The sequence below is a fragment of the Trachinotus anak genome, unplaced genomic scaffold, assembly GCF_046630095.1.
Source record: "Trachinotus anak isolate AG129_WGS33_773 ecotype Australia unplaced genomic scaffold, CSIRO_AGI_Tana_v1 ptg000004l, whole genome shotgun sequence".
Classification (NCBI taxonomy): domain Eukaryota; kingdom Metazoa; phylum Chordata; class Actinopteri; order Carangiformes; family Carangidae; genus Trachinotus; species Trachinotus anak.
Window position 1 is genome coordinate 5,848,467 of NW_027273855.1, and position 13,754 is coordinate 5,862,220.

The window sequence follows — 13,754 nt, forward strand, 5'->3', positions numbered from 1 at the left end:
TTTTAGGGGCAGGCCCATTAGGATGACTTATAATTCAGGTAAGGTGGTTATCAAACTGGCTCTAATATGATTTCTGTAAACATTCAAACATAAGCATTCACTCTGTGTCCTATGTGGCAAATTCCAACGTGCAGGAATATCTTGCTGAAATAATCTATTTTATGAGAAGCAACAGAAAAGCTAAGTTCTGATTATCATAAATGTGATCAAATGTCATGTGGGTATGGAAAGACTTTGACTCACACAGTGAGCGGCTGCTTCCATTTGGGGCTGTGCGTGTTGTTGCATTTCTCCGTTTTCTTGGACTGCCCTTCGACTGTCACTTCCACGTAAGGACTGGGACCAAACCAGTTTTTCTTGTTCTCTTTCAGTTTTGCTGAGAGCACTGAAACAGGAAGGACAGACCGCATAGCGGACAATTAGTCAGAGTGGTACTAGTGAAAGAAAGATGTGGTTCGCAGAGAGAAGACAACAATAATTTAGCTACAGGGCAATACTGTGTATCACAAACATTTGTAAATGGTAACAGGGATGCAAAGTAACCAGGACTTAAAAGCTATAAATTACAAGAATGGTAAATCTTATCTGGTTAGTGAAGCAGTGCTTTTACTATTTCAAAATGTACCTCTTTTGAGCAGTAAAACATTTGTGCAATACAAATATAATAATACAGGATCTACCCCTAATTTCCAGCATGTAGACCATGTAATGATAGATGGATATCACTCCATGATTAAACACATAAGACAAGGCTGAGTTCAAGTTCTCAAAATCTTTTTCACATCAGACCTTTTAACTTGTTATAGTAGCAATAGCACAGCTGTTACTAATATCATAAATGATGGCTCAGTTCCATTGAAGTGTGCCAGTGAGCCATGACAGTGTGACAGTGAGCCAACACAAACAATACCAGGAACCCAAAAGTGTAGCAGCTAAATGGAATTCGGCCATCTGTCATTTTATTATTCACACCTGCGCTTCTCTTACTGTGACACATCAAAACGTCTTACGTGGGAAAAGATGCAGAGATATTAAAGAACTGAAGCCGATATTTTTACTTGAACGCTGGTTCGCGTTGATAGAGTCTGAGGACTTACCAATGATTTGCAGCTGTGCCTTCATAGGGTAGCCATTGGACGTGCCCGACTTGGTGACTCCACTGGCCATGACATAGGGCTGGGATAGAGGCCTGCAGCACAGACAACACATCATTAGAGTGGTGACAAATCGGTTTCCTGCTGCTGCAACTTTGCAGCATACACATGAGATCATTTAGATCAAGCACAGTGTATTTAGGCCACAATATAAAAGGCTTGCAAAAAATACACTACACTGAAAAAAACACATCTTTCTTTCTCTACACCAAATGCACTAACTACTAACAAGTAAAATCAAAACACACGGTACAACCACTGCTCAATTATTAATAACTATATGTGTCTAAATTTGACTAACACCCCTTATCTAGGCTTACTTTAAGCCACAAAATTAAGCTTTCCTGGCTGTATTCTCATTACAAGAAAAACATCAAATGTAGTAAATGATCAAGTCTCAACCTGGTTTAACACTGAGCTCACTGAGCCTCCATAATACCCCATGCAGCCCTCAGACACATGAGCTATTACTAATATTTAATTTACACGTTTTGATGAGATCTAATTCTTTTTCCTTCAAAGGTTAAATGCACTTACTGTAAATCTCTTTGGACAAAAGCATCAGCCAAATGAATATAATGTCATGTAATGTAATGAAGCTCATCTGGAGCGTGTGCTTTAACAAAATGAGAGGTTAACCTCCCTTCCTGGAACATATCCTTCATACTAAACAGCATCACATCAACTGTTCAAAATTTGCATTCAAAATAGCAATAGGAGAACAGACTGACTGTGTGGTCAAACCTTATAACAAGGAGCATTAAGTCAAACTAGCTTGCCACTCTGTTTAAGTTACCTGTCAGGCTGTCTTGTGAAACACACAGAAGCTGCACCATGATGGAAGGTAATAAAAGGAGACGAAGGTCAGGCCAGGTCGGTTTAAAACTAACTGCAAAATACGACCTGTGCCCATGTATCTGTTCTGTGTCTGAGGGCCACATACAGCTGACTGCAAACAATCAATACCTGAATGCATTAAGGTTATACCGAGTTCTGTTATAAACAAATAACTACTTTTCTAACTTGGATTTCTACACATCAATCTATCATTATGTAGGTATACCCGCTTACCGTGTGCAGCCCATCCCATTTTATTTACTCACAGTGCCTTCCAGCCTTACCAGCCTTCACCTTTTTCACATTGTCTATGTTGCAGCCTGATGCTAAAATCATGTCAATTCACTTTTTCAAAGCCAAAACAGAATTTGTGACATTTTCGCAAATTTATTAAGAAGGAAAAACTGAAATATCACATTGACTGAAGCATTCAGACCCTTTACTCAGTAGTTAGTTGAAGCATCTTTGGCATCAATTACAGGCTCCAGTCTTCTTGGGTATGACGTGACAAGATTTGCTCACCTGCTTTCCTCCAGACATGACACTTAGAATTGAGGCAGACAAACAGTTCAGTCTTGGTTTCATCAGACCAGAGAATCTTGTTTCTCACAGTCTGAGTCCTTCAGTTGTTTTTTTGCAAACTCCAAGCAGCTTTCTTGTGTCTTTCACTGAGGAGAGGCCTGTGTCTGGCCACTCTGCCATGATGCCCACTGCCGCAGTGATGGTCATCCTTCTGGAAGTTTCTCCCATCTCCACACAGGATCTCTGGAGCTCAGCCAGAGTGACGTTCAGGTTCTTGGTCACCTCTCTCACCAAGATCCTTCTCCTCAGACTGCTCAGTTTGGCCTGGCAGCCAGGTCTAGGTAGAGTCCTGGTTGTTCCAAACTTCTTCCATTTAAGAATTATGGATGCCACTGTGTTCTTGGAAACGTTCCCCAGATTTGTGACTTGACACAATCCACAGATCCGGGTGTGTGTTTCTCCAAATCATGTTCAGTCAACAGGATTTTCCGCGGGTGGACTCCAATCAAGGTGTAGAAAGATGATCAAGAGAAATGGGAGGCACTTGAGCTAAACTTCAAGTGCCATTGCAAAGTGTCTGAATACTTATGTCAATATGATATTTCAGTTTTTCCTTTTTAATAAATTTGCAAAATGCCTGCCACCCTGTTTTCACTTTATGGGGTATTTAGTGTAGACTGATGAGGGTAAAAATTAATCTAACCAATTTTAGCATGAGGCTGCAACTTAAAATGTGAAAAAGAAGGGGTCTGAATACTTTCTGAATGCACTGTATACCTTGGTGATTTCCAACATGCCTCTTTGTAAAGCACTATTAACCACGAATAAACTGCTCTGGTGTGCGAACCAAGTGATCTGTCAACACTGAGATATGCTTATAGTCCTGGCTGCTATGCTTATTCACAGCTCAATACTGAAGATGAAACTTGTAGAAAAATGTTTATGTTTGCTTCTTCTGTGACAGACTGCTCCTGGTACACTTTTAGAAACATTATTTAAAAAATGGCAGCTCTAAAAAGAAGCTTTTGAGGACTGTCATGAAGAACTGATGTTTATGATTTCAGTTTTAGATCACTGGAACTTTTTCACCAACTCCACTGAAGCTGTAATGGCAACATCATTACAAGAAACACTGACAACAGCGTTGTCTGGCTTTGGAGATCATTTTCCAGTTTAAAAATGTAAGAACTGTTCATGTAATATCTACTGGACAATTTGTCAACAATTATGAACTCTGATATGAAAATCCAATGACAACTAGGCGGCACCACCAGCAAATGTGTCAATCAAAAGGAAACAGAAAGGTAAAGGAAACACAGGAAATCAGTTCCTGTGACCTTTCCTAGAATCTGGTTTGATGCGTCATTGAATAATGCATGTTCCTCAGTCTATCTTGTCTAGGATGCACATGGCAGAGGAGGAAAAATGAGGAGCTCCTGGGTAAACTTTCACTTTGGCTACTGCTTTAGTCTCTGTCAATAATTCATTGCAACTGCTGACTTTGCAGCCTCATAAGCAGGCTGACCGGGAGGGTATTCACTGAATATTAAACTCTAAAATCTTCTGCCTTCACTTGAATTTTTTTTTTACCAGCTATATGACATCAACCACAGGCTGGTAAATTGTGTTCGGTACATCTCTGGGGCATGTTATATTAAATTTGACTTCAAATTGCTGAACAGCCCACTTTGAAATAAAAAATAGAGAAACTGCTCTTAAAATCATCAAAATCTCTAAGAGTTTGTCTAAGTGACATCAACAACAGGCTGAACTTGTATTGTCTAGATTGTTAACTCACATACATACATTGTTTACACCTTGACTAGGAGTACAAAACAATGGTGCATCTTTCCAATACGTAAATTCGTAGTGACCAACAGTATGATGGGAAGATAAAAGATCAAACAGGTTCTATTGTAATGATGCTGTATGGAAACAACAGATGTTCATTCCATATTAATCCACCAGTAGATACATATTTTTACCTAATGAAATATTAACTCTCTCATGCTGAAATCATCCAGGTAATTTATGGACTGTTCTCAATAACTCACCACATGTCATGAATAACACATAACATCTAATAAGATAATAAACTAGGTCTCTAATAGAAAATCAAACGTGACTTATGTCCTTCAAACCAGGTGTCACGTTGGATATATTGTTATGGATTATTATAAAGCATCTTTTCTTGTAACAGACGGGACACCCAGCCTCCCTGTTCAGTCCCTAGATGACTAAACAGTTGACACTGCCTGTAGAGAACGACAGTGGCAGACAAGGACCAAAACCAACACAAACAGGCTTGCCAAGATGTGAATGAGTAATAACTGTAACCAAACAAATCGTTGTTTATTTCTCTCGATACTTATCTGCTTCTAACACATAACTGCAATCTCCCAAGGAGACAAAACTGTGCAGTCAAAACAGCTGCTGTTCGCGGATAATAAACAGCAGCAACCGTGTCTCATAATCTCAATAATTAAGTTTGATCGCTGCTCGCTGGATATTCAACCATTGTGCGTACATTGACACCAAATTAAAGGAAAAGCAACTCTAACCACTTTCATTCCATCTATCAGCATATCCATTAATTATTGACTTAGATCCCCTATCTGTAACTATTACCACCCCACATTCCCTTCCTTTTACAATAAGATAACAAACGTTGCTAAAGATTACATAATTTAATCCAACTAGCGATGGATAACGAGCTAGCGCTAACTGAGTTAGCCGTACAATGAGGAGCAGCATGTCCCCATTATCTGACGGACTGCACTAACGTAAAACATTATGTGTATCAACAGTGGCGGTATGGTCGCAGGACTTGCTGAGTACGTGTTGAATGTCAGTTCTGACAGCCTGCTGCCATTCCAGCCCGGCTAACCGCTAGCACACTAGCTCATGTCATCATCATGGCTGGCTGGAAATCCCAAAGTCCAACGGCTCTGAAAAAACACAAATACCACCGGTAATAATTCTTGTAACTGACTTATACCACATACCCGGATCCCAAGGGAGGTTGTAAAACCAAGCTGGTGAAGCTGCAGTGAACTCCCAGCCCTCGGTGTGAAGGGTGTTTGGGTTTCAGTCGGGGTTTCACTTCAAGGAACAAGAAACTTCCACCATCTTCGTAAGCTCACGTCATGTGACCGAAACAAGGTGGGGCGCACGCTACTCCCCCTTCGTGCTGTGATTGGACCGGAGTTGGAGCGAGATGGACCAATGAACGGTCAGTAAACATGCTGATGCATTTAAGGAGCCTGCAACTTCATGCTATCGATAAGCAAAAGCGAAATCTTCATTCATTAAATCTCTTGTGGCATAGTTATTTTGTGGCATTTTGTGGAATTAAAAATATTTGTTCTATGAAAAATCCAAACATACATTATGGGGCGCTAATCAATTAAAAAGCCTTCTAAAGCCTATTCAATTTTTCAAAATGTACTTGTTATGCAGCATGTGTTTTTTGCATTGCAATGATGTGATTCACTGTTTACACTGTACATTGTACTGCGATATGTACTGTGATCTCGACGTATGTGTTGCTTTCAATGTTCCAGCGTTTCCTAAATAAAAAGTTTGATGAAAGGTGTATTGGTCTAACGTTAATATTAGCAATTTAGGAATATCCTACTGGTCGTATGCATGATCGTTGATGATGCATATAAAACCTTTGTTACATAACGGTGATGACGTTCTTGCTGTTTTCCTGTTTGTTTGTTTGTTTGTTTGTTTGTTTGTTTGTTTGCTTTTATTTATTTATTTTTTTACAGTTTTCATTTACTGTATTTGCGGATGGTGACCGAACTACAGACTGCAAACGGCAGGTGTCATTGTTGTACTTGCAGGTGGCTGTTGCAGACCATGATCACTCACAGTTTTTCTCCACACAAGCTATATTGACAGCTTATTAAATTATCCAATAAACTATTTCCCGTTTGTGTGTTACAATTCATAAATATTCCAAACATTTTTAAAATATTTTTTTATGCCCTCATAATTTGCGGCTATTGTGTGACGCACTCTGGCCCTTTCAAAAGTGCATTGACAAGGACATTGAATCCGACAATTGGCGTGGAAAGTTTGTGAAAAATGTGAAAAGTTCTGTTTGTCACTGCTGCTAAAAATCAAAACAGTGATCATGACTGGGAGGAGAATCCCACTGCATTTTAAAAATGTATTACCAAAAACTGTTAAAGAAAACATAATGTAATAAAAAAAAAATCTAATTTCAGTAATTACATAAATGCTTGAATTGAGCTGGATAATAATAATACCTTAGGATCTTTATTATAACAAACAAAAGATGTCCGAGCAGTTTCCTGGTGGTTTATTTTGGAAGTGGTAACAGGAAATCATGCCCACGATATCGCTCCCGGTTGACTGTTGTGGCTGAGTGGTCGGGGTTGGTCAGTGTTGACAGAGGGGCAGCATGAGAGGCTTCTCTGCTCGGATCATGCAAACATGGGGATATTTGGAGGAAAAATCAGTTTGACAGCTCACTCGGAGAAAAGGTGAGACACAGCTCTCTGCTTTTACAAAGTTTGGCTTTCAGATATTAGAAACAGTCCAGACATGACTCAATGTTGTGATTTTATGAGGCTTCACTTGAATGCGGTCGTGTGAAATCGATCCCCATCCATACAACTCAGGATGTAATGCTATTTAGACCTTATATATTATAATATATAGCAATACAAAGCACATGTAGTGTTAAATGATTGTGGCAATATTGTAATAAATGTAAGCCCAATACAAATAAACTACTTTAAGTCTGTAAATTCAATGTTAATCATCATAGATACACTGTAAGTTCCCACTCAAAATATGATATAGGGCTGTGTTCATACCATAAAGCACAGTAAGGTCACAGTAGTTTAACCATTGGTACACTAGAAGTTTTTATAACCCAATATTAAAGGAATGTCATTGTGCTTTTTCCTGTTTGGGGCAAATTATATCATTGAGGATGAATACAGGTTGAAGGAAGGTCACACCCTGAGCTGGCAGGTTGCCTGCTTCTACAGTTGCATTTCTAAATAGCAAATGAATAGAAATAGAAACAGAAGTAGAACAGAGTAGAATAAAATAGAACAGAAGTGTTGAAGTAGGAGTGTTGCTGTCATTATCTCTACTAATATGAACCACAGCAGATGGCCGATGAGTCCTTGGTCAACATAAGGTGAGTCAACACAGTGTTAAAAGTGACTTGTATGTGACAGTAAAGGCGGATGATATTGCAGTGATTTAGTCATTTACTGGAAACTGTCTCCTGTGATTAGCTGAGCTCTGAGACTCAGTCAAGTTATAATCGGCTGTCAGCCTTTGTGTAAACTGAGGTGCAGCAGTTCTGCACATGCTGAGAAATAAAATGTAAAGATTAATAACAGAGGGCTTTAGCTTTAATTAAGCCAGTCGAAACACTGAACAATCAAAGTGAAGCTAAAACAAATCTCTCTTACAGACTGATGCAGTTTGATAAACCAACAAAAATAGTGCAAATTAAACTCCAGTGACTGTCCATCTATTCTATTTGACATCCAGTCAACTTCCAAAGCATCAGGAAAAACAGTGTAGGGTACATACACAAGTGCTTTCTTTGTTATTTCCTCTAGGAATTTGCATTTTTCCTGAGTGATTTTCATTCCCTTTTACATGCACATTAGCAATCACCAGTGAACCCTACGGACTCGCAGGAGTTGCTCTCTTCATAGACATAATTTCTTGTCTTGCTGTGCCTAACCCACACAGAAAATGAGACTTTTAAATACTTGTTATATGTGTACTTATTCCTATTCCTTAGTTGTCATTCTGTATAATAGAGCGGCACTCACTGATATTATTTTAATACCATCCTCAGCCTGGACTTGCCTCTGCAAAATTTGGCAGCTTTTATTTCACCAGCAATGGCTATTTCCATGTTTGCTTTGTGTGTTGCTGTCTATAATTAGCTCCATTTGAGTGGAGTGTCTTCAGGAATACCCTTTACCCCCTCCACTTAGTGCTGCCAAGTTGTAATCCTCACACCCAAGACATTGATCGCAGACCACCTTCTTACTTGACTTTTGAATGCCTCAGAACGATTCCTGGACTCTGCTGTCTGACTGAGTGTCTGCCCGTGGGAAACTTTCACCCCCCCACCCCACCAATGTCGCAGTGCATCTTTGACTGGAACAGCCTGCTCTTGTCAGGCAGTGATCAGTGTATTAATAGGTGTTCTGGCCGCTACTTTGGTCCTAACCCCCGGCTTGCTCTTCAGCCCCCCCCCCCCTTTCATAACACAAACAAGCCAACAAGCCCCCCCCCCCTCTTCTTGTGCTTATTTTAGACTCAGTGGTAGATAACTGACACGTCAGGGTTGCATACTGTATGTAAAAAATAGGTGCAGGGGTTGTATTTCGGATCACTTTGAATGATAAGAAATGATGGGACTCCAGCTTTTATGTGGACAGATTTAAAGCCAGAACCCTCATCCCATGCTTGTGTAATTGGTATTCATGAACAAAATCATCCCCCTCTTATGTTAGTTTTATGCTATAAAGCTGTAAAATTGCATCCATTGCTTTTACAATGAGGAAATGTAGGTTCATTTTCTTTGGATTATTTAAAGAAGGTAGATGAAGAGGTGATGCGTCAGAGTTTGTTTATTCTCAGGGGGAAACTTTGGAAAGACCTCAGCGAGATGATATGAAATAAGATGAAAAAAGAATCAGCGCGGATGCTTTGGTGATGACTGCGGTGTCAGGCTGACCATATCTGAGAACTGTGCGTGCTGGCTCCCACACTGACTGATAGATGGGGGAGACTTGTAAAGCTCATATGGTTATTGCTGGTTTGATGATGATCTTCTTCTTTCCCACCACGGCCTACAGGTATCAGTAATCTTCTGCCTGTGTTGGGAAAGATTGGGCTTGGTAGGATAGAGGAGTTCAGGAGAAGGGGGGGGGTGATAATCATAGTTTAACTATGATGTCCAGGGAGCTATGCCTCTCTACTCTGGTCTGTACTCCCCCTACAGCTTTTACTACCCCAGGGACAAAAAATACAAATGAAAAATAAAAAGACACCACATGGCATAGCTCCAAGCTGGAGCAGCTATTTTTGGGTCCTGCTATGGGAAAATAACCAAGTCCATAAGCACTCATATGTGGACAGCTCAGTTGCTGTAAAGCCTGGTGCTGCTGGTGTGCTGACTCTCGTAAGTGATTAACAGGATCAGACAGTGGGAAGAGTCCACTTTCCACAGAACACTGGACTTTAACAGTGGGACCAGAGGATGTGCACTCACAAAAGAAGGGTGTTCAGAAATGTAACACCATATCCCCTGCAGATCAACTCATGTTCCAGAGGTTTGTTTAAAGTTGAAGTGGGAGACTGCATCCCCTCTTGTTCCGTCTGGTTCAAGTATCCTGTTTCAACTATAATTTAACTTCTTTGTGGTCATTGCATAACCGATCTTGTGTGTTGACTGGTTTGTGTCCCTGAGTGTTCTACATACTTGGTTAGCAAACATTTAAAAGTGGCTGTCCAGAAAGATGTATTATGTAATATTTTCAATATTAACATGGAATTGTTTAAGAATGCAAATAATGTCAGATGTGTTGACTCTAGTGAGGAACCGACAGGGAACAACCCATCTCTGAAGGGCTACAGTACTTTTAACCTCTTTTAGCTACCTGTTTTGCTTTAACAGGGCATTTATTGTATGTGTGAGCGTCGTAGCTCCCATCAATGTCATTTCCAGGAGCAGCGGGCAGCTGATTTTTAGCCAAAGAAAGTCAGAGACGCGATCAAAAGACCCAAATATTTCTGGTTCAAAACCAAACTAGACCTAAAATTAGATTAATTGTTGACCTTCTATTCATCAGATGTCCAGACAGATGACTCTAATAAACGCGAATGCTGCTTTGTCAGCTGGAGGTGCAAAGAAGCAGCCGTTTGCTATAAAACCTCAACATGGTTGAAACCAGTGCTTGTCAGCATCTGATTTTTCTGACAATGGAGTTTAGGGGGTCATGTTCAATCATTTTTATAATTCTCCAACACAATCCCACAATTGTGCCCCCTGTATGCATCGATTGTTCAGATGTGTGGTGATGCAGAAGTAAGACTAGGTTAGAACTTGTCCAGCAAATGCTCTTTGTTGAGTGAGAATGCCTGCATCTTATCCTGATTTGTACAACTCACAAGACAACACAGGTATATGTCTCGTCTTTGCATGTGGTGATTCAGAACAACTGCAAACAATTTAAAATCATTAACCATCACAAAGATGGGCTAGTTGTTTGTCTGCTTGCTTTAGAGTTTAGCTGCCCCGTACTGGTCCAATTAATACAACATAACAAAGTAAAGGTGTTAACAAAACTAATGGAGGTGAAGAAATCCAGAGCTAGGATCAGACAAAATGTTGAAATTGTTTCATGGCATGAAAGAATGTCCACACAGCTTTGCTCTTGGCCCAGATTTCAGACCAAAAAAAAAAAAAACCTTTCATCTGCAAGGTAATTTTTTTACCTTGCTGTCTGACATAATAGTGACATAAAGCTGATCAGCTTGAAGCTCCTCTCAAATACCTGGTTCCAGCTGTTTTCTTTACGGCTCTGTTGTGTCAGCTGCTATCTTCACATCGTCTTATACATCATCACAACAATGTTACTGCCTAATCTCTGATGAAAGTGATGAAAGCCATGATCGATAAGGGAGGCCATATTTGACCTTGCATTGTGTCTAAGCATACAGCGTATCAGTTTTATCATGGCTGACCGTGTTCTGAGTGATAGGCTATGCTTCGTTTGTTGCTTCCATAGACCTTGTGAAACTAAGTTAAAACAATAAACTCAATGGCTGAATTCCATGTAGGTGCTCCAGATCCAGGGTCCTGATATTATGCATGCTGGATGTCGAGCTTCCTAGGACACTAAATGTAATGGAGCGATTGTTAATGTAATTAGTTTCACCTCTGCTTTTGGCTCATTGAGATGTTAAAATGTCTGCTTGGAGAGATGTCAATTTTATAGCACAAATTCCCATCCTAGACAGCAAACTCATGATACCAACACTGAAAACCTTGAGAAAAATTAGAATTATGACAGCGGCTGAAGTTATTCACACTGCTGGGGCTGTTTGCATCGTTTCGAAAAAGTTATTATGGCAGTTATTCACAAAGACTCTAGAACAGTTAAGAGTTTTTATTTTTTATTATTGTTATTTTACTATTATTTATGACATGTTCTTCTGGGGATTGAAACAGTTTTGGGAGATTTCAGTGTCGGTGAAATCTGTAATTTGTCGTGCCTGCAGTGCACACAGTCAGCAGCACCATTTTAAGATTAGAACTGCAATTATTAATTATTTCATAAATCATCAGAAAATTTAATGAATAACCATTCAAGTAACTAAATAACTTTGCACATCTATTTAGTGAAGCAGGTGCACAGAAGCAGGATGAATAGATCCGAAGTCTAGCCCCGAAACAGTGTGAGGGTTTTCTTTAATTGCTGAGCAAATGTGGCAAAAATGAACCTCTCAAATGTGAAAAATTATTATTATAAAATCCAGTAATAATAAACTTCCTCACTTTTCAATGTCTAACAGTGAATTTTTGTTTTCACAATAAAAGCCTATGAGGATGTTCGCTGTCTCCCCTCGCTATCAAAGTCCCTTCCACGTCCCTTTGTGTACGTGTAACAATGGCTTATTTTTAACCTGTTGGGCTGTGGAGTGGAGAGGGGAGCGAAGGGAGGAAGTGGTTTGCAGGATGACAGAGGAAGATAATAGCATCCTCTTCAACCTTCATCCTTCCTTTGCCTTCCCTCTCACACAGACAGACTCACTCACACACTGTTGAGGTTTGTGTTGTTTCTCTGCGAGTCTCTGGATCTCCTGCTGGGAATACAAATAAATAGGAATAATGTGTGCGCAGATGCATACAGACATGCACCAACAGACACACACATACTTCGTTCCCCGGGTAGCTACAAGAGGGAGCTCTGACAGTCTGACCTATTAGCCAGTCAACCATAGAGAGAACTGAATTCAGTGTCAGGGCTGAATCTGAAAGTGACGCTGACTGAAATACATGAGAAATCACTGAACAGATGAGAAACACGAGACAAGAAAAATGCAGTTGAATGAGCCAAAATCACTTTTATTTAGCTGCTTCCTCTTCTGAAATGTGATATAGATTGAACTAGATTTTTATATGTGGTGTAAGGCTAAATCATCACCTCTTACAGCATATAAATGAGGCAATAGATATATAGTGTACAGTGGTGGAAATTAACAAAGTACGTTTACTCAGTACTGTACTTAAACTTCTGAAACTTAAACTTATATTTCAGATGGGAGCCTTGACTACACATATTTGACAGTTAATAGTTACTATACAGATTTTATATTACAGACATATGATGAGTTCATAAAATAATATAAATTCTTAGAGATCAAACAAGTGGTTCCCAACCTTTTTTGCCTGTGACAGTAAAGCAGTGTCTACTTTGTTGCTCCTCCATGATTTGGGTCTTTGAGTTGTTAGCGGTTGCACCAAAGAGTATTTGCCCCTCCTAAAAAGCAATTTTTCTGCAGCACAAGTACTTTTACATTTCATACTTAAAGTGCATTTTTCTGAAAATAATTAAATACTGTGAATACAGGACTTTTAGTACAGTTTTTTTTACATTTTTATATTTTTGTATTGGTATTTTCATTTAAATAAAGTATCTGAATATCATCTTAATCCATCACTGACAGTATACATTGTAGTTTATGGATTAGTGGATATACAGAAAAATGTTTCAGCAACAATTTTAATAATTGTCAACATTTTCAAAGAAAAAATGCAAAGCAGCTCTGGTCCTAGCTTCCCTAATGTGAATATTTAGTGTTATCTTCTTTGGTAGTAAACTGAATGGGTTTTGAAGTGGAGAGACTAAATAAGCAAATTGTTCATACGCCCTGTGAATTAATATCATCAGATGAAATAATGAAAATCATCATTAGATGCTGTCCTGGTGTGTGTGGATCTGCAGAGAGTTGATACGTAATTTATTTTTCCACACAACAGTGGCTGTATATCGTATGATAATACGCACCTGGAGGTTATAATTTACCAGTCCCTTGACTGCGTCATCCAGACGCTTAGCTCGGCATGTAAATGAAGGGGAAGCCGCTGTTTCTCATTCCTGACCTGCTCTGGAGTCAGCCGCTGCGTATTTCTGCTCCTTCTGATTCTCCCTGGTG

General features: G+C 39.5%; 2 protein-coding genes across 3 annotated transcripts in view; one reads left to right on the plus strand and one right to left on the minus strand.

The window, feature by feature from the left end:
- The window catches only part of itchb (itchy E3 ubiquitin protein ligase b), a 31,075-nt gene extending 25,397 nt beyond the window's left edge, over nt 1-5,678 (minus strand). Inside the window, exons 1-3 of the mRNA XM_071475478.1 lie at nt 5,519-5,678; nt 1,098-1,189; nt 244-385 (exon numbers count right to left, since the gene is read on the minus strand). Of these exons, the coding sequence (XP_071331579.1) occupies nt 244-385; nt 1,098-1,167 (212 nt within the window). The 5' untranslated portion in view covers nt 1,168-1,189; nt 5,519-5,678. The remainder of the gene's footprint in view (nt 1-243; nt 386-1,097; nt 1,190-5,518) is intronic.
- A 1,211-nt stretch (nt 5,679-6,889) lies between these two features.
- Nucleotides 6,890-13,754, plus strand: part of calcrl2 (calcitonin receptor-like 2) — a 30,125-nt gene continuing 23,260 nt past the window's right edge. The window contains exon 1 of one of the 2 annotated variants that reach the window (XM_071475480.1): nt 6,890-7,030. In XM_071475480.1, the coding sequence (XP_071331581.1) occupies nt 6,981-7,030 (50 nt within the window). In that variant the 5' untranslated portion in view covers nt 6,890-6,980. Of the gene's footprint in view, nt 7,031-7,624; nt 7,699-13,754 lie in introns of those variants that run through there. The other variant, XM_071475481.1, reaches the window with a different exon arrangement.